This window comes from Bos javanicus, chromosome 17, assembly GCF_032452875.1.
Source record: "Bos javanicus breed banteng chromosome 17, ARS-OSU_banteng_1.0, whole genome shotgun sequence".
NCBI lineage: Eukaryota > Metazoa > Chordata > Mammalia > Artiodactyla > Bovidae > Bos > Bos javanicus.
In genome coordinates, this window is record NC_083884.1 from 57,532,498 (window position 1) to 57,558,896 (window position 26,399).

General features: G+C 36.6%; 1 protein-coding gene across 9 annotated transcripts in view; it reads left to right on the top strand.

Moving 5' to 3' along the window:
- TAOK3 (TAO kinase 3) overlaps positions 1–26,399 on the top strand; it is a 197,851-nt gene that overhangs the window by 83,905 nt on the left and 87,547 nt on the right. For 6 of the 9 annotated variants that reach the window (XM_061384853.1, XM_061384855.1, XM_061384857.1 and 3 more), the window contains 2 exons: positions 12,998–13,102; positions 19,709–19,926. In XM_061384853.1, the coding sequence (XP_061240837.1) occupies positions 19,807–19,926 (120 nt within the window). In that variant the 5' untranslated portion in view covers positions 12,998–13,102; positions 19,709–19,806. Of the gene's footprint in view, positions 1–12,997; positions 13,103–14,567; positions 14,634–16,832; positions 17,369–19,708; positions 19,927–26,399 lie in introns of those variants that run through there. The other 3 variants (XM_061384859.1, XM_061384858.1, XM_061384860.1) reach the window with 3 other exon arrangements.

A 26,399-nucleotide genomic window follows, 5' to 3' on the forward strand; every position in this document is an offset into this window, starting at 1 on the left:
ATGTATTTTGCATATAAGTTAAATAAGCAGGGTAACAATATATAGCCTTGACGTACTCCTTAGGACCTTGTTTATCTATTACACATGTAATACCTTACATCTGCTAGTCCCAACCTCTCACTCCATCCCTCCCCTAACTCCCTCCCCCTTGACAACCACAGATCTGTTCTCTATGTCCATGAATCTGTTTCTGTTTCTTAGGTTCATTTGTTTCATATTTTAGAATCCACATAAAGTGATATCATACATAATCATAGACTTTTAGAGTTGAATGAAACTTAGATTATCTGAGTTAGCCCCAAGACCAGGGAACTGAGGCTTTGAGAAATTAAGTAACTTAATTAATGCTAAAAAGCCATTTGGGGACCAATATGGGATTAGGACCAAAGACTTCTGTCTTTCACTCAGAATTCTTTCCACTGAATCAGGATGCTTGCAATCCACATGGCAAGTTTCTGATCATTAATTCAATTGAGACCATAATGACACCAATCCATTGCTGCTAAACTATTTAGAAACTACTTGAACCATGCTAGATCCATTCCAAATCTAAAATTCTGATTATAAAGAGAATGTAAAAAATATACAGGTTAACTTAGCAATTACCAGTCATTTGGTTCATTTTATTGCTGTACTGCACATATTTTCTTTTTTCAAAATAAATTTCCAAGGACAGAAAAACAGGGAACTATATATATATATATTTTGAAAATAACAATATACTATTTTTTTAATGTTTAATTTTTTAAAAATTTTATTTTATTTTTAAACTTTACAATATTGTATTAGTTTTGCCAAATATTGAAATGAATCTGCCACAGGTATGCCTGTGTTCCCCATCCTGAACCTTCCTCCCTCCTCCCTCCCCATACCCTCCCTCTGGGTCGTCCCAGTGCACCAGCCCCAAGCATCAAGTATCGTGCATCGAACCTGGACTGGCGACTCGTTTCATACATGATATTATACATGTTTCAATGCCATTCTCCCAAATCTCCCCACCCTCTCCCTCTCCCACAGAGTCCATAAGACTGATCTATACATCAGTGTCTCTTTTGCTGTCTTGTACACAGGGTTATTGTTACCATCTTTCTAAATTCCATATATATGCGTTAGTATACTGTATTGGTGTTTTTCTTTCTGGCTTACTTCACTCTGTATAATAGGTTCCAGTTTCATCTATCTCATTAGAACTGATTCAAATGTATTCTTTTTAATGGCTGAGTAATACTCCATTGTGTATATGTACCACAGCTTTCTTATCCATTCATCTGCTGATGGGCATCTAGGTTGCTTCCATGTCCTGGCTATTATAAACAGTGCTGTGATGAACATTGGGGTACACGTGTCTCTTTCAATTCTGGTTTCTTCAGTGTGTATGCCCAGCAGTGGGATTGCTGGATCATAAGGCAGTTCTATTTCCAGTTTTTTAAGGAATCTCCACACTATTCTCCATAGTGGCTGTACTAGTTTGCATTCCCACCAACAGTGTAAGAGAGTTCCCTTTTCTCCACACTGTCTCCAGCATTTATTGCTAAACTAGAACACTTTCTAACACCATACACAAAAATAAACTCAAAATGGATTAAAGATCTCAACGTAAGACCAGAAACTATAAAACTCCTAGAGGAGAACATAGGCAAAACACTCTCCAACATACATCACAGCAGGATCCTCTATGACCCACCTCCCAGAATATTGGAAATAAAAGCAAAAATAAACAAATGGGACCTAATTAAACTTAAAAGCTTCTGCACAACAAAGGAAACTATTAGCAAGGTGAAAAGGCAGCCTTCAGAATGGGAGAAAATAATAGCAAATGAAGCAACTGACAAGCCAATTTATTCTAAAATTTGAATTTAATTTCTCTCTCTTTTTCTTTTTTTTTGGTCATGTCACATGGCTCATGGGATCTTAATTCCTTGACCAGGGATTGAACCAGGGCCGTCAGCAATGAAGATGCAGAGTCCTAACCACTGAACTGCCAGTTAATAACCTAAATTTTATTCCTGATACTATTCTTTTGACTATTCATCTTAATTTGTTAAACTCAGAGAAGTCATTTTTACCTTTTGATTATATATAGAATGGAATGAATGAATAATTATAGAAATACTGTATTTAGTACTTACATAATATCACTAAGGATTCAACTTTAAATATTTCTCCCAAATTTTATTCTCAGCCTTTCTGTCTGCAATTTTTGCCAAAGTTACCATCATTCCCTCTTGAGTTTCTTATCTACCTTACACAAATAATTCCACATCTGAATCTCTGATTCCATTGTTTCCCCTGAACTTCAGCCTGTATTTATTTCTCCTGCTGTATATTTCTACCTGGATGCCCATCTGGCACTTAAACATCATTTTGGCTGGGATACACTTACCATCTTTCTACTATTAAACTTGTGCCTTCTGCTGAATTCCCTATTTTTGTTTATAGAACAGTCATCTGCTCTTTCACTTGATCTTAAAGCCTCAGAGCTAACTTTGACTTCTGTATCCTTTTCATGCTCTGTAGCCCATCAATTGCTGGTTCTACGGCCATGTGATTGCTGTGTTATTCTTGAATCCAGAGACATGGTACCTGCCTTCTGGTTTCAATTTTATTCCCAATGTTATAGAAAAAGATTATCATTCTTTCTTGCTTGGTAGCCCTAACTTGACCTTCCTGCTCTAGTTTCCTATTCCAGTCCATTCTTTTAAAGATATTTTTAGCTTACTTTTTCTATTACAATGGAGAAAATATAGGGAATACAGAAAGGTAAAAAGAAAACAAAATGCCTGTATTCCCAATACCCAAAGATAATCACTGTTAACATTTTGGTCTATATTCTTCCAATTTTTTTCTATGATGTGTGCATAATGTTTTTAAATATACTACTTCAATTCTAACCTGTATATTACTCCAAAACAACTAGAGTGTTATTCTTGAAGACTAATTTTAATATCAAATGATTTCATTATTTACAGTTAAAAAGCTTAAAATTCTTTGCATGGTATTCAGTCTTGACCTGGACAATCTAGATCCTTTAGACTCTTCCAGCTTTGTTTCCAAAGGATTCTATCCTGAACCTGCAAAACAACCCCTTTAGTTACTTGCCGGTACATGCTGCAAGCTCCAGTTATTTCCTGTTCATAGCATAGCATTCCAAATGCTATTTCTACCATGAAGCCATCAATCACCTGCCCATCCCCAACCTCTACTCCTTAGAGTTAGAAGTTCTCTCTCCCTCTTTTGAACTTCTGTAGTACTTGGAACATGCACTTATTCTAGATAATTATTTTCTGATGAACACATGTCAGGGTTATGTATTTTTAACACATAGCATGATGTCTTTAAACATAGCAGGTATCCAGTAAATGCTGAATGAATAAATGAATGAATGAATAGTTGAACACTGCTTTGGGGTCATTATACCATTTATTAAACTCATAAGAAAACCAAGATTTTGTAGATGTAGAAAAAGCTTAAACAAATAGGACTTAGATTAGAAGGAATTGAGTAACGAGACAGAGTTAAAAACTGAAATGCTCTAAATCCAAGTTTGTTTCTTATCCTCTGGGCTATGAATGAGTTCAGTTCAGTTCAGTCAATCAGTCGTGCCTTGACTCTTTGCAACCCCATGGACTACAGCACATCAGGCTTCCCCATCCATCACCAACTCTCGGAGCTTGCGCAAACTTATGTCCATCGAGTCAATGATGCCATCCAACCATCTCATCCTTTGTCATCCTGTTCTCCTCCTGCCATCAGTCTTTCCCAGCATCAGGGTCTTTTCCAACGAGTCAGTTCTTTGCATCAGGTGGCCAAAGTATTGGAGTTTCAGCTTCAGCATCAGTCCTTCCAATGAATATTCAGGCCTGATTTCCTTTAGGATTGATTGGTTTGATCTCCTTGCAGTCCAAGGGACTCTCAAGAGTCTTCTCCAACACCACAGTTCAAAAGCATCGATTCTTCGGAACTCAGCTTTCTTTAGAGTCCAACTCTCACATCCCTACATGACTACTGGAAAAACCATACCTTTGACTAGATGGACCTTTGTTGGCAAAGTAATATCTATGCTTTTTAATATGCTGTCTAGGTTGGTCATAGCTTTTCTTCCAAGGAGCAAGCATCTTTTAATTTCATAGCTGCAGTCACCATCTGCAGTGATTTTGGAGCCCAAGAAAATAAATTCTGTCACTGTTTCCATGGTTTCCCCATCTACGTGCCATGAAGCGATGGAACTGGATGCCATGATCTTCATTTTTTGAATGTTGAGTTTTAAGGCAGCTTTTTCACTTTCATCAGGAGGCTCTTTAGTTCCTCTTTGCTTTCTGCCATAAGGGTGATGTCATCTGTATATCTGAGGTTATTGATATTTCTCCTGGCAGTCTTGATCCCAGCTTGTGCTTCATCCAGCCTGGCATTTTGCATGATGTATTTTGCATATAAGTTAAATAAGCAGGGTGACAATATACAGCCTTGATGTACCCTTTTCCCAATGTGAAATCAGTCCGTTGTTCCATGTCCGGTTCTAACTATTGCTTCTTGACCAGCATTCAGATTTCTCAGGAGGCAGGTAAAGTGGTCTGGTATTCCCATCTCTTGAAGAATTTTCCAGGTTATTGTAACCTACACAGTCAAAGGCTTTGGTGTAGTCAATAAAGCAGAAGTTGATATTTTTCTGTAATTCTCTTGCTTTTTCTGTGATCCAACGGATGTTGGCAATTTGATCTCTGGTTCCTCTGCCTTTTCTAAATCCAGCTTGAACATCTGGAAGTTCACAGTTCACATACTGTTGAACCCTGGCTTGGGAATTTTGGGCATTACTTTACTAGCATGTGAGATGAGTGCAATTGTATGGTAGTTTGAACATTCTTTGGCATTGCCTTTCTTTGGGATTGGAATGAAAACTGACCTTTTCCAGTCCTGTGGCCACTGCTGAGTTTTCCAAATTTGCTGGCAATATTGTGTGCAGCACTTTCACAGCATCATCTTTTAGGATTTGAAATAGCTCAACTGTTATTCCATCATTTCCTATGAGTTGCCATCACTTGAACATAATCCCATCTTAGATTCAAGAGGGAGGCAGTGGTCTCCTGCTATGGATATGGAAGAAACACAAGCAGATATTCATTTCTTGATTGCCTGGCAGCTGGACATGGACCTGTGTCTTTGATCAGTCAGATACTCCCACCCAGGACTTTGAATCTTGAGAGCTTAGGGCATTACAGAGACAATTCTAGCAGTTGTGGTATTAAGAGTCTAGGAGAACAGTACACTTGAAACTAATACAACATTGTAAATCAACTATATTCCAATAAAAATTTTAAAAAAGAAGAATCTAAGAGAACAGAAACCAGTGGCAATGGCATCAGCAGATGGTTACTATGTCATGATCTTGATTATGCCTTTTTTCTTCTAGGGCTTTCTCTGTTTTTTGAACATCCTGGTTTGTTCTGTGAGATAGGCTGTTCTGATGTGTGTTTTCTAACACCACCAAGGTATTAACTTAATTCTGACACTATCTACCTGAGAGTAGCATCAGATCTCCCAGGATTAGGAAGCAGTCTCACAAGGCTGCCCCTACTACCAACTTCAGTGCTTGTTGTGAGTCTAAGTTGTTACTTGTGCTTTTGACCAACCAGTTGTAGATTGGAGGTTCCTAAAAGCCTTCCTTGATTTTGTGGAGCAGGTTTTGCTAGAGTGGCTCATAGAACTCAGAGAAACAGTTACATTTACCAGTTTATTACAGTACTTAGTCCAATTCTTTGTGACCCCATGGACTGTCTCCCACCAACCTTCTCTGTCCATGGGGATTCTCCAGGCAAGAATACTGGAGTGGGTTGCCATGCCTTCCTTCAGGGGATCTTCCCAACCCAGGCTTTGAATGCAGGTCTCCCATATTGCAGGTGGATTCTTTACTGACTGAGGCACCAGGGAAGCCCAAGAATATTGTAGTGGGTAGCCTCTCCCTTCTCCAGGGGGTCTTCCCGACCCACAGATTGAACCAGGGCCTCCTGCATTGCAGGTGGATTGTTTACCAGTCAAACTCTGAGGGAAGTACAATCAATCTTTGGTCACTCCAGTCCTTCCCTTTTCCCTTGAGGTCAGGGATTAGGGCTGAAAATTCCAATTCTATCAGGTTTGGTTCTCCTGGCTATCAGCCCCTATACTAAGGGGTTTTCTAAGTCACCATTTAACATAAACTCAGATCCCTGGGTCAGGAAGATTCCCCTGGAGAAGAGAATGACAACCCACTCTGGTATTCTTGTCTGGAGAATTCCATGGATAGAGGAGCCTGGTGAGAGCTACAGTCCATGGGATCACAAAGAGTCAGACACAGCTGAGCAGCTAATACACACACACCTAACACACACATACACACACACACACACAGGCATGGTTGGAAGGGACTTGTCATGGATGACAAAAGATACTCCTTTCACTTTCCTAAGTTACCAAAATATTAAAATATTAACTGATTCTACTTTATCTTATTTTCCTTCATGATATTTCTTAGTACCTGACATAGCAATATTTATGTGTCTCTCTCCACTAGAATGTAAGTTTTATAAGAGTAGGAAAGAGCCTAAAGCTTTGTCAGTTCTGGGCAGATAATAAGCACTTTATAAACATTTTTGGGACGAATGAACATATGAATAAAGAAATCACTAAAAATAATTTGAGAAAACATTAGAGATCTGAGTGTTTTTCTATAAGGAAGCTGAATATTAATCAGATTTGAAAAACCCTGTATTAGAGAGTAAATTATGTATATTATAATCATTACAATTTTTATACCACACATGTTTAAGTTGTGTAAAATGAAGACTTCAAAAGATTGGTTAAATCCATTCGAATAGTTCAGAATTTATGTAAATGTCAACCCACTCCAGTGTTCTTGCCTGGAGAATCCCAGGGACAGGGGAGCCTGGTGGGCTGCCATCTATGGGGTCGCACAGAGTCAGACACGACTGAAGTGACTTAGCAGACACCATTTTTATAGTGGTCTTAATTTTAAGAATGTACTGTTTTCCCCAAAATGAATGCATAATTTAAAGTTGCTCGCCACATATAAAACTATCAGGCAGAACAAAACCTTTTGGTATTAAATTTAAGAAATCTAAAGGAATGATTCCTTTCCCATTTGTCTCTCAACCTAAACCTGTTTTTGTTTTTCTTTTTCTTTTTGTAAGAGGGGGAGAAAGTAATATTTTTTAAGAAACCAAAATAATTGATATTTTTACTTTTTAAGCACACATAGTCTTAAATGATGACTATGATTGTTTTCATATAATTTAATGTCAGTTAGAAGTAGTCTACAAGGTATGATGGTAAGTCCCAGATACTTCTGCATTATTTGCTTAAGTAGAAGTTAGATGATCACTAAAATCCCCTTCCAGTTCTCAAATTCTGTCACAATTGGCTGTGTGATCATTTGGCATAAAGAAAACACTTCATTTTCATACTGAAAGTACCATAAAAATGGTTTGTTACCTCAGCATAACAATTAAGTATTAGTGACAGACAGTGGTAAAAACTATTCAAAACCAGTTTTCTGTTATTTTCTTTAAAGATAGTTTAAGTCTATATGGGAGGTTGTATTATAAGATCAGAGGATTAAATATATCAGAGTAGTCCTGACTTTGAAAAAGTCCAATCATCAATTTCTACTTTTTTCTTCATTGCTGTAAAATGAAGATTTTACCAGCCTCTGTGTATTTTCTGGGAACAAAATCATGAATACAGTAATAGAAATTTACACAGGCAGATTTACTGTGAAACTTACATTTCAGAGCTCCTTATTTATACCAGCTCCTAAGGTCCTATACCTTATTCTTGTATGGAAAGTTTGTAAAAAAATTTTTCTTAAAGAGATCTCCAAATTTGTATCCATAATAACTGAATCCACCACTATTTATTCAAGTATATTTGGAGAAATAGTGACAGAGAAGTTCAATCTTATATTAAATTAAACTTTTCTTATCACCCTCCAAAATAGAAAACTTTTTGGTGTTTTGAAGTCTGATTTAGGCAGCTTGATTCAGAAAAAAAGTTTTCTGGAGTGAGAAGTTAGAAGGAATTTTAATTTGGGATAACAGTACTGCATAAGTGTGCTTTAAAATTTTTTCACTGAAGGATAGATAACTTTACAGAATTTTGTGGTTTTCAGTCATACATCAACAAGAATAAGCCATAGGTACAGCCGTGTCCCCTCCCTCCCATTTCCCTCCACACCCCTCCCTTCAGCCTGTTACAAAGCCCCTGTTTGAGTTCCCTGAGTCATACAGCAAATTCCCACTGGCTATCTGTTTTACATATGGTATTGTAAATTTCTATGTTACTCTCTCCATACATCTCCCCTTTTCCCTACTCTCCTCCCCCATGTCCATAGATCTGTTCTCTACTTCTGTTTCTCCATTGCTACCCTGAAAATATATTCATCAGTGCCATCTCTAGATTCCATATATATGTCAGTATACAATATTTATATTTCTTTTTCTGACTTACTTCACTCTGTATAACAAGCTCTAGGTTCGTTCACCTCATTATGCCTGTCCTTTTCCATTATGGTTTATCACAAGATATTGAATATAGTTCCCAGTGCTATATAGTAGGACTTAGTTGTTTTTCCATTGCATCTGCTAATCCCAAACTCCCAAGCAATTTCTCCCCTACTCACCATCCTGCTTGGCAACCACAGGTCTGTTCTCTGTGTCTGCGACTCTGTTTCTGTTTTGTAGATAAGTTCATTTGTGTCATATTTTTGATTTCCTCATATGTGTAGCATCCAATATGAAGCTTTCTTACTTCCTTTCTTAATGCTGAAATATTGTGGATTTTCAGTCTAGTTGGTTGGCTCCAGGTTTATTGTTGCAGAAGTGTGACTACAACATTGAAAAGCAACGAAGATCTTCTCTGAATCATCTTTCTGGAAAGTTTCTGGGAAAAGGGAAAACATGAAAAATATTTATATTTCTGCTCTCTATCAAGTGTATATTAAGTTAGAATGTCTGTGAAAAATAATTTACTTGATTATCACTGTTGGAGGATTTCCATTCCTCAGAATAAATGGATAAGGATTTCATGAGGATAAGTATTTCAGTTCCACATCTCTGATGCAATCTTTTCCTCTAAGCTAGCTGGATTGTTCAGTTGGCCCAAGAGCTTGAGACCTGAAATTCTACATTCTTGGCACAGTTCTGAGTTCTCACTATAAATGTAATACCTGAGGTTGCAGGAGGTCAAGGAAGAGGAGGAAAAATAATTTCATGCATATCACTTCATCTTCAGTTAATTCTTATAATGTTATCCTCTTGGAAGGAAAAATGTTCTAGTTCAGCTTTTGAGGGAAGGATGAATTTAAAGATCATTCCCAGTGCTGAGATTGGAGTGGAAAAGGGAAGGAGAGTCAGCAGATTTTTATAGACTATCTGTTGTATAAAGATGCCACAGGGCCCAGCAGTTCCAATTCTAGGAATATAATTAAGAGAAACCAAATATGTGTACACAAGTGATTATAACAGCAGTATTCATAATAGCCCCAAAGTGGAAACAACCCAAATATCTATCACCTTATAAATGGGTAAGCAGTGTGGTATATCTGTACAATGGAATTCTCATCAATGAAAAGAAATATTGAGTCATGCTACAACATGGGTGAATCTTAAAAGCATTATGCTAGGGAAAGAATCCAGTCACAAAAAAACCACATATTATATGATTCTATTCAGATGAAATGTTCAAAACAGGGAAATCTATAGAGACAGATTAGTGGTTGCTAAGGAATGGAGAGGTTGGATGGGAGAGATTAATATTTGAAGGAAATAAAACTTTTTTTGTGGTGATGAAAATGTTCTAAAACTGTCCATGGTGATGCTCTCACACATTGGTGAATATGCTAAGAACCGTTGTTCACTTTAAATAGATGAAATCATATGGTATGTGAATTCTATCTCAAAAAAATGGGGGAATATAGTGATTAATCAAAACATAGATTTACACATGTATCCTCCTCTGAAGAAAGCACTTGTCATCCAGTTATACTACTTATACCAATATTTAAGTTTTTAAAACTGAAAGCAAAAAGAGAAAACAGTCGGCCTTAGAAGAGAGGTGACATTTAGCTAGACTGTGAGAATAGTTGGGATGTGGATATTCTAGGTAGAGGGATTAGCGTAAGCAAAGACAAAGGTATGATGAGGCAACTGTAGTAATTCATTTTTTCATGAGGTTTGAGGCCAGCTCTGAATGTTATTTAGGTAAAGTTAATGTTTCTACTGGAGGCAGTATGGAAACATGGAAGTATTTTGAACAGAGCTGTGCTACTATCTTAACTGTGCTTCAGGAAGATGATTGTAATAGTAGTGTTTTAAAGATGAATTCCAGAAAAGATAGACTAGAAGCTGAAAGAGCAGAAACAAAGGAGAGAGATAATGAATGCTAACAGAAAGGGAAAGTGAAGAACAGATAAAAAGAAATATTGAAGCACACTTGTGATTTAATTGAATGTTAAGGAAAATGAGAAGGAAAGAGTCAGAAAGTTGATGTGAGCCATTTAGTAAAGGGGCTTCCCTAGTGGCTCAGCGATAAAGAATCTGCCTGCAAGGCAGGAGACACAGGTTCAATCCCTCAGTTGGAAAGATCCCCTGGAGAAGGAAATGGCAAGCCACTCCAGTACTCTTGCCTGGGAAATCCAATGGACAGAGGATCCTGGCAGACTACAGTCAATAGGGTTACAAAGAGTAGGACATGACTGAAGTGACTGAGCATGCATGCACATTTAGGGAAGAAGCCAAATGGATAGTTGAAACAATGGGTCTGGGGTTTAAAACAGTGGCCAGAAGTTTCTATTGACAAAGTGTTACTTGAAACCATTAAGTGGACAGAAATTAGGATAGCAGCCTACATCACACAGAGGCCTTTAGGCAAATACCTGGAGGAATAACATTGATTTAGAGATCAGAGAGAAGAGGAACTACAGGAGGAATAATGTGGAAAAACAGGAGAGGACAGTTTCAGGGAACCCAAGGGACATTTATAAATAAAGAAGGAAGGTGGTTAAATGGGGGAAAAATCCAGAACATCTTAGGTGTAATGAATAAACTTTCAGTTCAGTTCAGTCGCTCAGTCATGTCCGACTGTGACCCCATGAATTGCAGCATTCCAGGCCTCCCTGTCTATCACCAACTCCCGGAGTTCACTCAGACTCACGTCCATCGAGTCAGTGATGCCATCCAGCCATCTCATCCTCTGTCGTCCCCTTCTCCTCCTGCCCCCAATCCCTCCCAGCATCAGAGTCTTTTCCAATGAGTCAACTCTTCGCATGAGGTGGCCAAAGAACTGGACTTTAGAAGTAAGGTTTTCAGCCGTAATGCTATGTGCAGTATTCTAGTGGGGGAGGGGGAATGATAAAACCAAGAAAGTTTAATTCCTAGAAATCTTAAAGAGTTTATTTTAAAACATTTATAGATCTGTGTAACTGCAGATGGAGAGAGTACCCATTTTAAGGAAAATTATGTAAAAATGAATAAGTATTTAGAGAGAAGAAAAATACTCAGCATGTGTGTCCATAGCATTAGAAAAATATTTTCTAGGAGTGAACACCTCCTGCATTTGAAACTAGTCAGGACATGAAGATATTAGTAAATGCCTTATTTTAAAACTACTTTCTCAGAAATTTCGCAACTAGTGTTCATATAACAAGGAATGTTTTAGTTCCTTGAAGCTATAGTCAGACTAGATTAGCAGGACATACATGCAGACATTGTAGTTTTTGACTGGGTGATGCTTAGGTAAAATGTGATGCTGAATTCAGGCAAGTTTTAGCTACCAGTTGATCTAAAGCATTCCACAGCCATAGAATTAGAGGAAATAACAAAATAATGAAAAATTAGTTTATAAGTATAGATGTAAGAGGAGATTAGGATATCCTCTACAGGAGAAATGTGCAAATGGGGGTCAGTGCCTTTTTTTAATAGTATTTTTCCCCCTGTAGGGATTTCATATCCAAAGCTAGTCAGGCATCCCCAAATTATTTCAATATATGTAAATTTTAAATTATTATATTCTTTGACCCAATAGTTCTACTTCTAGAAATACATTCCCAAAAAAACCCCAAAATGTAAATGGACAATAAGACAAAGGTCTTCAAAACACAGTAACTTTTAGTATTTGAACAAAGGATTGAATACAGCCTTGATTTCAAATTTTGGATAAACAGTTGTGAATGAATTGTGGCTTTTCCATAAGATAAACATTGAACAGCCTTTAAATGATCTTTGTGAATAGTTTGCCATGTTTGATAACATGGCAAAATGCTAATGATCTAGAGTTAGATAAAAGAGGTTGACTGGTGGAATCATGTGTATAATGTGATCTCAGAGGTATAACAAAAAAATATATGCATGAAGAAATAAATATGTTCATGAAGAAAACAATCCCAAATTGTTAATGAAGTTTTATCCTAGGTAGGATTATGGATTTTTTTTTCATGATGGTGCATATTTCCCACTCTACACTGGGCATGTATTTTTCTTTAATAGATAATAAAGAATTATCACTACCCCCAAATCTGAGAGATGAGTTATAGAGAGACTAGGAAAGGGAAGATTGATGAGTCCATTTAAATCATCATGCCTTTCAGAAAAGCAATTCAAAATATAAACCTTTGTGACAGAGAATCAGTAGCATCACCATATGCTGTCAGATTAGTCTTGTCTACTAGTAGCCTCTATTGAGTTTCCTTAAGACTCAGACAGACCAGTGGAAGCCTTACTGTAGATTCTGAAATCTAAGGACTTATTTGTCCCCCTGGTGTTGTTTATGCCAGAGTAGCCTGGGTCTTTGTTGCGAAAATTTTACCTTTACATATGTCATCCACAAACTGATTAAGATAAAATTTTAACTTTGTAATACTACATTTGTAAATACTTAAAACTGTCATGTTATCAGTTACTGCTTCTTGAATTTTACCCCTATAATTACATATTTTATTCTTCTTTTTCCATAGGTGCACCATAAATACAAAAGACTGAAGTTATAAAAGAGAAAAAAAAAAGATTGCTGCTTTAATGACTCTGAACAATACAGTATATTTTGTGCCATATATGAAAAGGTATTGTCTATAGATTTATGACTTAGCTTTCTCCTACCAAATGGGAGCAAATGATATTTTCTGGGTTTTCTGCAGTGAACTTTTATTATATTTATACAAAAAAAAGGAATTAATAAAATTGGGACAAAATATTCTTTTATAAAAATTTTTTAGTTTCAAATTATTTCCTTATGAAAGTGAAAGTTGCTTAGTCATGTCCGACTCTTTGCGATCCCATGTACTATACAGTCCATGGAATTCTCCAGGCCAGAATACTGTCCAGAACAGCCACAAGCTGTTCCCTTCTCCAGGGGATCTTCCCAACCCATTTTCATTATTTTCGATGATGGCATAAAATATGGATAATTACCTGGCTAAAGTTATTTTATTCCTATTATTGTTATTTGCAGAAATATATATTGCTTTTTTTGTTGTATATATATTGCTTTTGCTTCATAATTCGACTTTGAAATAACAAATTTTTTTCATGTTAAAGTAACAGGCTTTGCAAAACATTTAGAAAGTACAAATAAGCAAAAAGAAGAAAATAAAAAATAACCTGAAATCCCAACTCCTACCTGAGCTAAAACACAAGCCTGCAAAGAAATTCAAATTTGTAGGTGAAAGAAGCCTTGTTTCCCATCTCCACTGTTGCATGTCTCTTGTACTGTACCTTATTTATTGTTGTTCTTGTTTAGTCAGTAAGTTGTGTCTGAGTCTTTTGCGATCTCTGTCTTTGGGACTCCTGGCTCCTCTGTCCTTGGGATTTCCCAGGCAAGAATACTGGAGTGAGTTACCATTTCCTTCTGCAATGTATCTTCCTGACCCAGGGATCGAACCCATGTCATCTGCATTGGCAGGCGGATTCTTTACCACTGAGCCAGATAGGAAGCCCACTCTACCTTATACCCTGGCTTATTTACTAAAATAAATCAAAGCAAAACAAGTAGAAACTGTCTTGTAGAAGAATAACACTTGGTCAGAGAATTCCTATTTTATTCTTTCAGGAATGTATAAAGATGACTGTTTCCTTATGCTCTCACCATAAAATGTATCTTTTCTTTATTACTTTATCAATTTGGTGGGTAAAATTAGGTTTTTTGTTATTTTACTTTATACTTCTTTGATTACTATTGAAATTATATGTGTTTCATATCATTAATAGACACTGCTTTTTTTCTTCTTTAATTTCCTATTTATGTCCTTTGAGTGTGTGGGTTGGTATGTGTATGTATATGTTTACTTATCTGATGTTAAGAATAAATTAACTGGGACTTATTTTGCAAGAACAATCTCTACTTGCTGTTCAATTTTATTTATTTCAACTTTTTAAAGCAATAATTATTGACATACCATAATCTGAACATATTAAGTCACAATGTTTTAACATGTGTGTGTGTATATGTGTATCCATCATCATAATGAAGATAGTAAACATATTCATCACTCCCAAAAGCTTCTCACATCCTTTCTCTTCTCACCCTAGCCCTGTCCCCAGGCAACTACTGATGTGCTGTCACTCTAGGTTAGTTTGCATTTTCCAGAATTTTATGTAAGTGAAATCATAAAATATATTCTCTATTTTTGTTCTGACTTCTTTCACTCGGCATAATTATTTTGAGAATTATCCATGTTGTAGCATATATCAATAGTTCATTTTCTTTCTGAGGTACATTCCATTGTCTGAAAGTCCCACAAATTTTTTTATCTATTTATCTGTTGATGGATATTTGGGTTGTTTCCAGTTTTAACTATTAAAAATAAAACTGTTATTAACTTTTGTGTGCTGTGCTTCTTTAGGACATTTGCTTTCATTTTTCTTGGGTAGATACCTAGGAGTGGAATAGTTAGGTCATATGGTAGATGTATGTTCAGTTTTTAAGAAACTGCCAAATAGTTTTCCAAAGTATTTCTACCACTTTTACATCCCGCCAGCAGCATCTGAGAGATATAGTTACCTCAAATCTTACCATCAGCTGGTATAGTCTGTCTTTTTAATGTCAATCTTTCTAATAAGATGTGTAGTAGTATCTTATTGTGGTCTTAATTTGTACCTGCCTAATCAATAATGATATTAAGCATCTTTTTTTTCCCCTTAGCTGCCATCCATTTATCTTTCTTGGTGAAGTGTGTGTGCTAGTCTTTTTCCCACTTTTATCTCTTCAAATATTTTCTTAGGTCCTTTCTCTCTCTCTCCTATTCTTGGACCCCTATAATGCAAATGTTGGTGTGTTTAATATTGTCCCAGAGGTCTCTTAGGTTGTCTTCATTTCTTTTCATACTTTTTTCTGTATTCTGTTCTGCCACAGTGATTTCCACCATTCTATCCTCCAGGTCACTTATCCGTTCTTCTGCCTCAGTTATTCTGCTGTTGATTCCTTCTAGTGTATTATTCATCTGTTTGTTTGTTCTTTGGTTCTTATAGGTCTTTGGTAGACATTTCTTGCATCTTCTCCACTGTTTTCCCAAGATCCTGGATCATCTTCATTATCATTATTCTGAATTCTTTTTCTGGAAGCTTGCCTATCTCCCCTTCATTTAGTTGTTTTTCTGGGGTTTTATCTTGTCCCTTCATCTGGGATGTAACTTTCTGCTTTTTTCATCATATTTAACTTTCTGTAATATGGTTTTTGTTTTGGCCACTGTGGGACTGTGCTTCTTGCTTCTTCTGTCTGCGCTCTGATGGATGAGGCTAAGAGGCTTGTATAAGCTTCCTAATGGCAAGAACTGGTGATAGGGAAAACTAGGTCTTGCTCTAGTTGGCAGGGCTTTGCTCAGTAATGCTTTAATCCAATTATCTGCTGATGGTGAAGTTGTACTCCCTCCTGTTAATTGTTTGGTCTGAGACGACCCAGCCCTGGGGTCTACGGACTCTGTGGTAGGATTAATGGCTAACTCCGAGAGGGTTTACACCAAGGGGGACCTTCCCAGCTTAATGCCACTAGTGCCCCTGCCCCTGTGGTAAGCCCCTGTTGATACACGCCTCCACAGGAGACCATCCAACACTAGCATGTAGTTATGGTTCCATCACCTGCGGGGTCACTGCTCCTTTCCTCTGGGTCTTAATGTGTCCAAAATTTTGTTTGTGCCCTCCAAGATGGGAGTCTCTGTTTTCCCCAGTCCTATGGAAGTCCTATAATCAAATCCTGCTGGCAAGATTCCCTGGGGATTCCCAGTCCCTTTGTTGAATCCTCATGCTGGGAAGCGTAAAGTGGGGTTCAGAACCTTCACAACAGTGGGATAACTTCTTTGGTATTATTGTTCTCCAGTTTGTGGGTCACCTACCTAGCAGGTATGGGATTTGATTTTATTGTGATTGCACCCCTCTTACTGTCTTGCTGCAGCTTCTTCTTTGTCTTTGGATGTGGGGTATCATTTTTTGGTGGGTTTCAGCATCCTCCTGTCAATGGTTGTTCAACAGTTAGTTGCAATTTTGGTATTCTCACAGGAGGAGATGAGTGCACATCCTTCTACTCTACCATCTTGAATTGGAAGTCTCTCACCCTCTTTTTCTCATTTCTAAAATTGGGTTGTTCATGTTTTGAGGATTGTTTATATTTTCTGAATGCATATCCATCATGAGACATGTTTCTCAAAGACCTTCTTGTAGACTGTGGCTTCATTCTATTAACCAGGTCTTTCAAAAAGAATGTTTTTAATCTAATTTAACCTTTTTTTCCTTTATGGATTGTGCTTTTATTTTTTAGGCTTTTTAAAAAGTTGATTTATTTAGTTAGTTAGTATTGTTTTTTTGTCTGTGGTGAGTCTTCATTACTGCATGAAGGCTTTGATACTGGAAAAGACACTGATACTGGGAAAAAAGTTGAAAATGTTAGTCAGTCAGTCCTCTCTGACTCTTTGTGACCCCATGGACTGTATGAAGGCAAAAGGAGAAGGAGGTGGCAGAGGATGAAATGGTTAGATAGCATCTCCAACTCAATGGATATGAATTTGAGCAAACTCCAGGAGATAGGGAAGGACAGGGAAGCATGGCAGGCTGCAGTCCATGGAAGTTGCAACAAGTCAGACACTACTTAGTGACTGAACAACAACGACAAGAACAGTTTTATCCAAAATTTAGATTATATTGTAAACTAAAATTAAGCTAATTTGTTTTTTAAATGACTGCTTATTACCCACTTTGAAATCAATGCTCATTGTTTTTTTGCATTTGTCCAAGTAACCTTCCCAGTATAGAAACTTAAATACCACTGCTGATGCTCTAAGTACAACAGATCACACCTAAATGAATATACTTCAAAAGCAGAATCATTGTTGCATAAAAAGGTAGCAGCTGAATTGTAATATATTTTAACACATGTTTTTCTCACCAGACTTTTCTCTCTGAATCTACGTAGTACTAACCACCCGCTACCCCAAATTAGATAGCAGTCTACAAACTCTAAAGTACATTGCATGTCTTACCTCTATTGTCAGTCATGTATCTGGGATAAATATGTAGTCTCTCCCTAGGAAAAGCTTTCATCATAGAAGTCAAGGAAGATCCAGCTGGCATGCTGGCTAAGTGACATTTTCCAGTTGCCTATTGCAGTTGTCATTAACTAGAGAAAGTATCTATGTAGCTAATGGTCAGGAAGGATATATACTTGGCCTTGCAGTCTTACAGACTGTTTGATTAACTCATTAATGGGAGAATCAATTCAGAATAATAATGTTTATATTTCTTTAGTCCCCTTTTGGAAATTTTTTGAGTTTTCTTCCCCTTACATAATTGATAATTTATCTGTTCTTTCTCTTCTCAAAATCTGTCATTGATATTTTGATTTTCTTATCTTTACTTCCCATTTGTTTCAGTTATCTAAAACAGAAGTCTCTCTGTTTTATTTTATTTATTTTTGGTTTTTTTAGCTTTATATTTTTATTGGAGTATAGTTGATTAACAATGTTATGATAGTTTCAGGTGTACAGCAAAGTGAATCAGTTATACATGTATACATGTATCTATCCTTTTTCAAATTCTTTTCCAGTTTAGGTTGTTACATGATACTGAATTGAGTTCCCTGTGGTATATAGTAGGTCCTTGTTTATTATCCATTTTTAGGTATAGCAGTGTGTACATGTCAGTTCCCAACTCCCGAACTATCCCTTCCCTGCACCCTTCCCCTCTGGTAACCACAAGTTCCTTTTCTATGTCTGTGAGTCTGTTTATGTTTTGTAAGTAAGTTCATTTATATCATTTCTTTTTAGATTCCACTTATAAGCGGTATCATATGATCTTTCACTTTATCTGTCTGTCTTACTTCACTCAATATGACAATCTTTAGGTCTGTCCATGTTGTCTCAAATGGCATTATCTGTTTCTTTTTAATGGCTGAGTAATATTCCATTCTATACATGTACCACATCTTCTTCTTCCATTCCTCTCTCTCTGCACATTTAAGTTACTTCCCTATCTTGGCTGTTGTAAACAGTGCTCCAGTGAACGCTGAGGTGCATATATCCTTTTGGGCCATGTTTTTCTCTGGTTATATCCCCTGTGGGATTGCAGGGTCATCTGGTAGTTCTTTTTTTAGTTTTTTAAGGAGCCTGCATAGTTCTCTATAGTGGCTGTACCAATTGACATTTCCACCCTCTCCAGCATTTATTGTTTGTGAATTTTTTGATGATAGCCCTTTAGACTGGTGTGAGGTGATATCTCATTGTAGTTTTGATTTGCATTTCAGATATAACTCTGATACAGTACAATTCACCCATTTAAAGAGTACATTTCAGTAGTTTTTAGTATATAAACAATTTTACAACCATCACCACAATGAATTTCAGAACATTTCATTATACTAAAAAGAAAGCCTGTACCCTTTAGCTATCAACCCAACTCTTTCACCTCCTAGCCCTAGGCAACCAAAAGTCTACTTCCTGTCTCTATAATATAATTTACTTGTGATGGATGTATTATATAAATAGAATCATACAATACATAGTGTTTTGTGACTAGCTTCCTTCACTTAGTGTAATGTTTCATCTGTGTTGTGGTGTGTATCAGTACTGCATCTCTTTTTATCCCTGAATAATATTCCATGGTATTGATACACCTTATTTTGTTTCACCAAGTATACTTTTGGTTTGTTGCTGAATAATGCTGCTATCAATATCCATGCAAGTTTTTGTATGGACATGTGTTTTTATTTCCCTTGGTATATACCAAGAAGTGAGAATTTCTGGATCAAGTGATAACTCTTATGTTAAGTTTTTGATGAGCTCCCAATCTTTTTCCCAAGATGACTGTACCATTTTACATTTCCACCAGCAGTTTTGGAAGGTCTGAATTTTCCCATATCCTTACCAGTACTTATTATTTGACTTTTTGATAATAGCCATCCTAGTGGGTATGAAAATGGTGTCTCATGTGTTTTTAATTTTTATTTGTCTTATGACTAATGGTGTAGAGCATCTTTTTATGTCTTAATGGCCACTTGTATGTCTTTGGATAAATATCTACTCAGATCCATTGCCCATTTTTCTTTTGGATTACCTGTCTTTTTATTATAATTTATAAGACCAAGATGCTTTTTAATATGAATTAATGAATTTAATTAATATGAATTTAATATGTAATTGCCACCAAACAAAATGTATAATCTAATGTCAAACCTTATTTTCCTACAGGTACTGAAATTTTACACCCTCCCCCCTCAAATATTTGTCAATGAGAGAGAAAGCTGATTGGGATTTCAAAAGCAAAGTGCTTGCACATATTGGTCATCATGCGGAAAGGCGTGCCACGAGACCCAGAGATTGCTGATCTGTTCTATAAAGATGATCCTGAAGAACTTTTTATTGGTTTACATGAAATCGGACATGGAAGTTTTGGAGCAGTTTATTTTGTAAGTGATTAAAAATTGTTTGGATCAAATTACGAAAGTTTGATTTCTATACATTCCAACTATTACTTGTAAAATGCACATGTTTTTAATGTTTATTCTGCAAATTAAATGATGTCTACAGTCCAGGCAAATAGTCTTTGCAGAAAAGCCAGTCCTAGAATTCTAGGCCTTATTCAAGTCAGTGGTATCTATATCAAATGACTCTGCTCTCAAAGTGAGGCCAAAACATTATAAGCTTGAATTTGAACCCTGTACATTTTCCTTACATGCCATGTTCTTTTCTGCCTCAGGGCATTTATATATGCTATTCCTCCTACCAGGAATTCTACATTCTACATTCCTGTCTACATTCTACATTCTACATTCCTGTCTAACTCTCGTTTTTCCTACAGATATCAGCTCAGGTGTTAAATCCACAAGAAAGCCATTTCTGTTCAACCCTGCATCACTGAATTAAGACTTCGTTTATGGTTTCATAGCCCCCTGTGCTTAGCCCACTTTGTTGCATTTGTCACAGTTACAATTGTATAATTATGTGTGAATTTTTTTGATTCCTCTATGTCTCACTAAATAATAAGCTCCATGAGGACAAGAGTTATATCTACTTGTTCATTGCTATATCCCCAGTAACTAGTATAATGTCTGAGTAGTAGGATGTAAATGACATCAGTAAATGATGGATAGATGGGTGGATGGCCAAATGGGTAACCACTTAGATGGACTGACAGATTTTTAGTAGCAATCATGTTAACCCAGTATCTTAGGTTAAGGGATACTTGGCCTAGCTCCATAGAGTCAATTTGAATTCCAAGACTTTAGCTTCTGATGAGAAGAGTGAGAAATGATCAGCTAAGTGTTAACATACCTCCTTCACCTAAAGTTCATTTCATAAAACATGTACTACTTTATTTCAATAACTGTAGAAGTTTGCATCATCAAATTAACACATACTTCCTTAAGAGTACTAGTTCATTAAAGCAAGTAATATTTAAGTATGACTTTACTACCTATTTCTCTTCCAAACCTGTTATCACATTTTTTTTTCTTAAATAGTATTTGACTTTTTTTTAAGTGGTCCTTTATGTCCTTCCATCTAGATAGGGCTTATCTTTAGTTGTCCTTCCAAACACGATTATATTAATTGCATCTTGAGCTCATCCTTTTGTTTCTAGCCAAATCTTAAGCCCGAGTTTTCTCTGAGTGCTCTCTCATTCCTTCATGTCTATACTCAGCACTACCACTACTCCTCTTCCCTCATCTAATACTTGGCTCCCACTCAAGTACATTTTATCATTAAGTACTACCTTCCAGGGCTGAAGAGAGTGCTAATTTTCTAGTTAATACACTCATGTTAATCTTTGAGGTTAGAGTAGTATTTACAGGCCAATCAAAGTCCTATCTTTCTCATTCACTGAGACACCATTTTTAAAAAGGATTCTTAAAATTACAATTATATCATATATACAGAGTGTACATGATACATACACACGTATATTTTAATATATAATTTAAAGAATAATTAAAAGGTAAATCCCTTTGTAACCACCAGCCATGCTGAGAAATAAAATATTGCCAACACCCAAAAGCCCCTTTTTGGTTAGAAGAATACACTATGCTGAATTTTGTTACAATGACTTCCTTGTCTTTATATATAACCCACTTACTTCTCCACCCCCTAATAATGTAATTTGGTTTTGCCTCATTTTGAACTTTTTAACATGGAAGTATTCTGTATACATTTGGTTGTGACCTGTTTGTTTTGCTTAGAGATACTTTCTTCAGCCAGTCATCTTTCTTACTGTCCTTCTATTACTTTATGACTAATTCATTATCTCAGAATCTCCCTTGGTTAAAGAAAGAGAGTGGTTCCAATCTCTGTTTGACTCTTCAGATTTAAAAAGCAGCCAGACCCTTCTCAAAGTTCTCTTTTAGAATAAATACAATAAACCAAGAATGCTTTGAAACTTACTAACAGGCTGTTTGTGTTAGGAGTTAAATGAGACCTACTTTGCTATAGAAAACCCAGTACTTTTTGGACTAAGTCCTGTCTGATTAGCTAGAGTACACTAGTTCCTCTTATCCACAGTTTCAGTTATCAGTGGTCACCCTCAGTCCAAAAATACTAAATGGAAAAATCCAGAAATAAGCAATTCTTGAGTTTTAAATTGCTAGATGTTCTGAGTAACATGATGTATTGAAAAAAATTGTTATTTGTTGATAATGATAGACTAGAGAAATCACAAAGATACCTGGATGGCTTTGATACTGAAATGTAATCATTAACTATATATTGCCTGTATACAAAAGTATATAGTGCAGCCCCATATAAACCCATAAGGCACATTAAAAAAAAAAAACAGATTAAAGGGAAATTAACTGATACTTTACTATAAAACTTTAAAAAGCTTTAACCTTTTATCTACAGTGGTCTCATAGGCATAAAATGGATTTTCTCCTGTGCCAGTCCATGTTGCTCCTCCCTATTAATAGATTCTTCCTCTTGTCACTCATACCATTATAACTGAGAAGACTATCATCTCTTACAACTGCTGTAACCTCCAAACTGATATTTGTACATCCATTCTGGTCTCTCTCCAGTCTTTCGGCAACACCACAGAGAGCTTGAGGGTTGTTGGGGAGCAGAAACATGTTAATATGATCACATCACCTTTTCTCTATAAAGTCTTCAGGGGATCTCCTCTGTCCTTAGGTTAAGTTCAAATTCCTTACTGCATTCAGCCTCTAAGGTCCTTTATGAGGTGATCCCTCTATACCTGAACTATTGTTGTTCTTCAGTCACTAAGTCGTGTCCAATTCTTTTGTGACCCCATGGGCTGCGGCATGACAGACTCCTCTCTCCTCCGCTATCTCCAGGAGTTTGCTCAAATTCATGTTCATTGAGTCAGTGATGCTATCTAACTGTCTCATCCTCTGCCACCCCCTTCTCTTCTTGCCTTCTGTCTTTCCCAGCATCAAGGTCTTTTCCAGTTAGTTGGGTCTTTCCATCAGGTGGCCAAAGTATTGGAGCTTCAGCTTCAGCGTCAGTCCTCCAATGAATATTCAGAGTTGATTTCCTTTAGGATTCACTGGTTTGCTCTATATTCCCTCTTATTCTCATTGCTCTAGTTAATACATAAACATTTTCTTGTAATCATCCATCATAGGATCTATACTAATTATGATTTTATTTTTGTTGCTGTCTATGCTACTAGAAGAGAGAGAGGTACTTGGCATACTTACTCACAATTCTATCCCTAACATTTAGCCCAATACCTGCCAAATTTTAAACACCTAATAAATACGTGAATTATGAAGAACTCAGAGAATTTGCCACTGCTTATTAGTACTTTTCTTGTGGCAGAGTCATATTAGCAAGCTGTAAAGACCAGAGTCTAGCAACCAACATTTTCAAAATTTTTACACTTCAGCACTATAATTCTGTTAGGCTTTTTATAGTTTATAACTTTTATGCAGAATGATGCCAGGGAATATGTTAAAAGTGAATTGTATGCTGGCACTGCTCTTATAGAATCAATCAGTTAAGAATATATATTATTTTCAGAGAAAATTGAAACTATTGATGAAATATCTCTGTGTATTTGGATTTACATAAGTAATTTAGAATTTAGTAGCAGTAAAAATGAAATAATGAAAAACTCTGTATTAAAGGAAAATAAGGGCAGAATGTGTTCATTTTTGTATTCACTTAAAGACAGTGTATTCACTAAAGACAGTTATAAAGTTTCTAGGGTTCTAGTGTTGCCTTGTTGAATTCAGTATATCATCCATAATCTACCTAAAGCAGATCATTTAGTTTTGTTTTTCTGGGTATAAATGCCTTTTAGTTTTAGTTGAGGCTTAATAACTAGGGCAAAAGGAAACACTTATGTTTTAATTCTTATATTTCTCCATAAACTAGCAAAGAGTTGACAATAGTCTAAATGTAGCTGGAAATGGTTATGAAAATATTAGAAGCACATATGTAGTAAGTTCACAATAAATATATTTTGAATCAGTGATCTTGTTTAACATTACTGAGACCATTGAGACAATTGGAAATAATAATGAACATAAGTTTCAAGAATAAAACTTGAAATGTTTAGAAGTTGTAATCATTCATATTTCATGCAAAGATGGGCTCAACAAAGGACAGAAATGGTATGGACCTGACAGAAGCAGAATATATTAAGAAGAGGTGGCAAGAATACACAGAAGAACTGTACAAAAAAGATCTTCACGACCCAGATAATCATGAAGCTGTGATCACTCACACTCTCCTAGAACCGGACATCCTGGAATGTGAAGTCAGGTGGGCCTTAGGAAGCATCAGGTGGGCCTTAGGAAGCATCACTACGAACAAAGCTAGTGGAAGTGATGGAGTTCCAGTTGAGCTATTTCAAATCCTGAAAGATGATGCTGTGAAAGTGCTACACTCAGTGTGTCAGCAAATTTGGAAAACTCAACAGTGGCCCCAGGACTGGAAAAGGTCAGTTTTCATTCCAGTCCCAAAGAAAGGCAATGCCAAAGAATGCTCAAACTACCGCACAATTGCACTCATCTCACACGCTAGTAAAGTAATGCTCAAAATTCTCCAAGCCAGGCTTCAGCAATACGTGAACCGTGAACTTCCAGATGTTCAAGATGGTTTTACAAAAGGCAGAGTAACCAGAGATCAAATTGCCAACATCCACTGGATCATCGAAAAAGCAAGAGAGTTCCAGAAAAATATCTGTTTCTGCTTTATTGACTATACCAAAGGCTTTGACTGTGTGGATCACAATAAACTGTGGAAAATTCTGAAAGAGATGGGAATACCAGACCACCTGACTTGCCTCTTGAGAAACCTGTATGCAGGTCAGGAAGCAACAGTTAGAACTGGACATGGAACAACAAACAGACTGGTTCCAAACAGGAAAAGGAGTACGTCAAGGCTGTATATTGTCACCCTGCTTATTTAACTTATATGCAGACTACATTATGAGAAACGCTGGGCTGGATGAAGCACAAGCTGGAATCAAGATTGCCAGGAGAAACATCAATAACCTCAGATATGCAGATGACACCACCCTTATGGCAGAAAGTGAAGAGGAACTAAAAAGCCTCTTGATGAAAGTGAAAGAGGAAAGTGAAAAAGTTGGCTTAAAGCTCAACATTCAGAAAACGAAGATCATGGCATCTGGTCCCATCACTTCATGGCAAACAGATGGGGAAACAGTGTCAGACTTTATTTTTTTGGGCTCCGAAATCACTGCAGATGGTTATTGCAGCCATGACATTAAAAGACGCTTACTTCTTGGAAGGAAAGTGATGACCAATCTAGACAGCATATTAAAAAGCAGAGACATTACTTTGTCAAAAAGGTCCATCTAGTCAAGGCTATGGTTTTTCTAGTGGTTGTGTATGGATGTGAGAGTTGGACTATAAAGAAAGCTGAGTGCCGAAGAATTGATGCTTTTGAACTGTGATGTTGGAGAAGACTCTTGAGAGTCCCTTGGACTGCAAGGAGATCCAACCAGTCCATCCTAAAGGAGATCAGTCCTGGGTATTCATTGGAAGAACTGATGTTGAAGCTGAAACTCCAATATTTTGGCTACCTGATGCGAAGGGCTGACTCATTTGAAAAGACCCTGACACTGGGAAAGATTGAGGGCAGGAAGAGAAGGGGCCGACAGAGGATGAGATGGTTGGATGGCATGACCGACACAATGGACATGGGTTTGGGTGGACTCCGGGAGTTAGTGATGGACAGAGAGGCCTGGCGTGCTGGGGTTCATGGGGTTGCGGAGAGTCAGACACAACTGAGAGACTGAACTGAATGATTCATAAAGCAGTATGATGCATTGGAAAGCTGAAATCCCATTGATAGTTTCCTTTCTCTGTACTAAAACACTGATTTCTGTTTTTTTTTTTTAAGTTTCAGTTCTGAATTTTAACTAGTGTAAAATGCATTAAAAATTTCCCATGTATAGATAAATGGAAATGTTTTTCAAATTTCAAGTCTTTGCCTAGCCAATAGGTTCTGTAAACAAGTATACATATCAAGTTCTAAGTGATGGTAACTCTGTAAATGTGAAGAAATACATTTTTATTGTAAGGTGATTCTTTTTTCGTTTCTCTTGTTCCAAATAAGTGTTGATAATAAATAACCTTAATAATATTGCAATTATATAATACTATTGGATTACATTTGTGTGGACCTTTTTTTTTCTTTCTATAAAGTGTAAGGATTTGTTTGTTATAAACCCCTACTATAAGTTAAAATTCAGCATTGTTTTAGCATTTTCTAAGCCTTTCCCAGACTCCTTAAGCTGCATAGTACATAGATTCATACCCCAAATACCTGCTTTACAGATACAGTCCCTCTACCTGTATTACTGAATTTACACCAACTTTTCTTTGTTGTTACACAAGCATAGTCTTAATATTGCATTTTAAAAACCAGCAAAATGTGAGAGGTTTTTGCTTTTAACAAA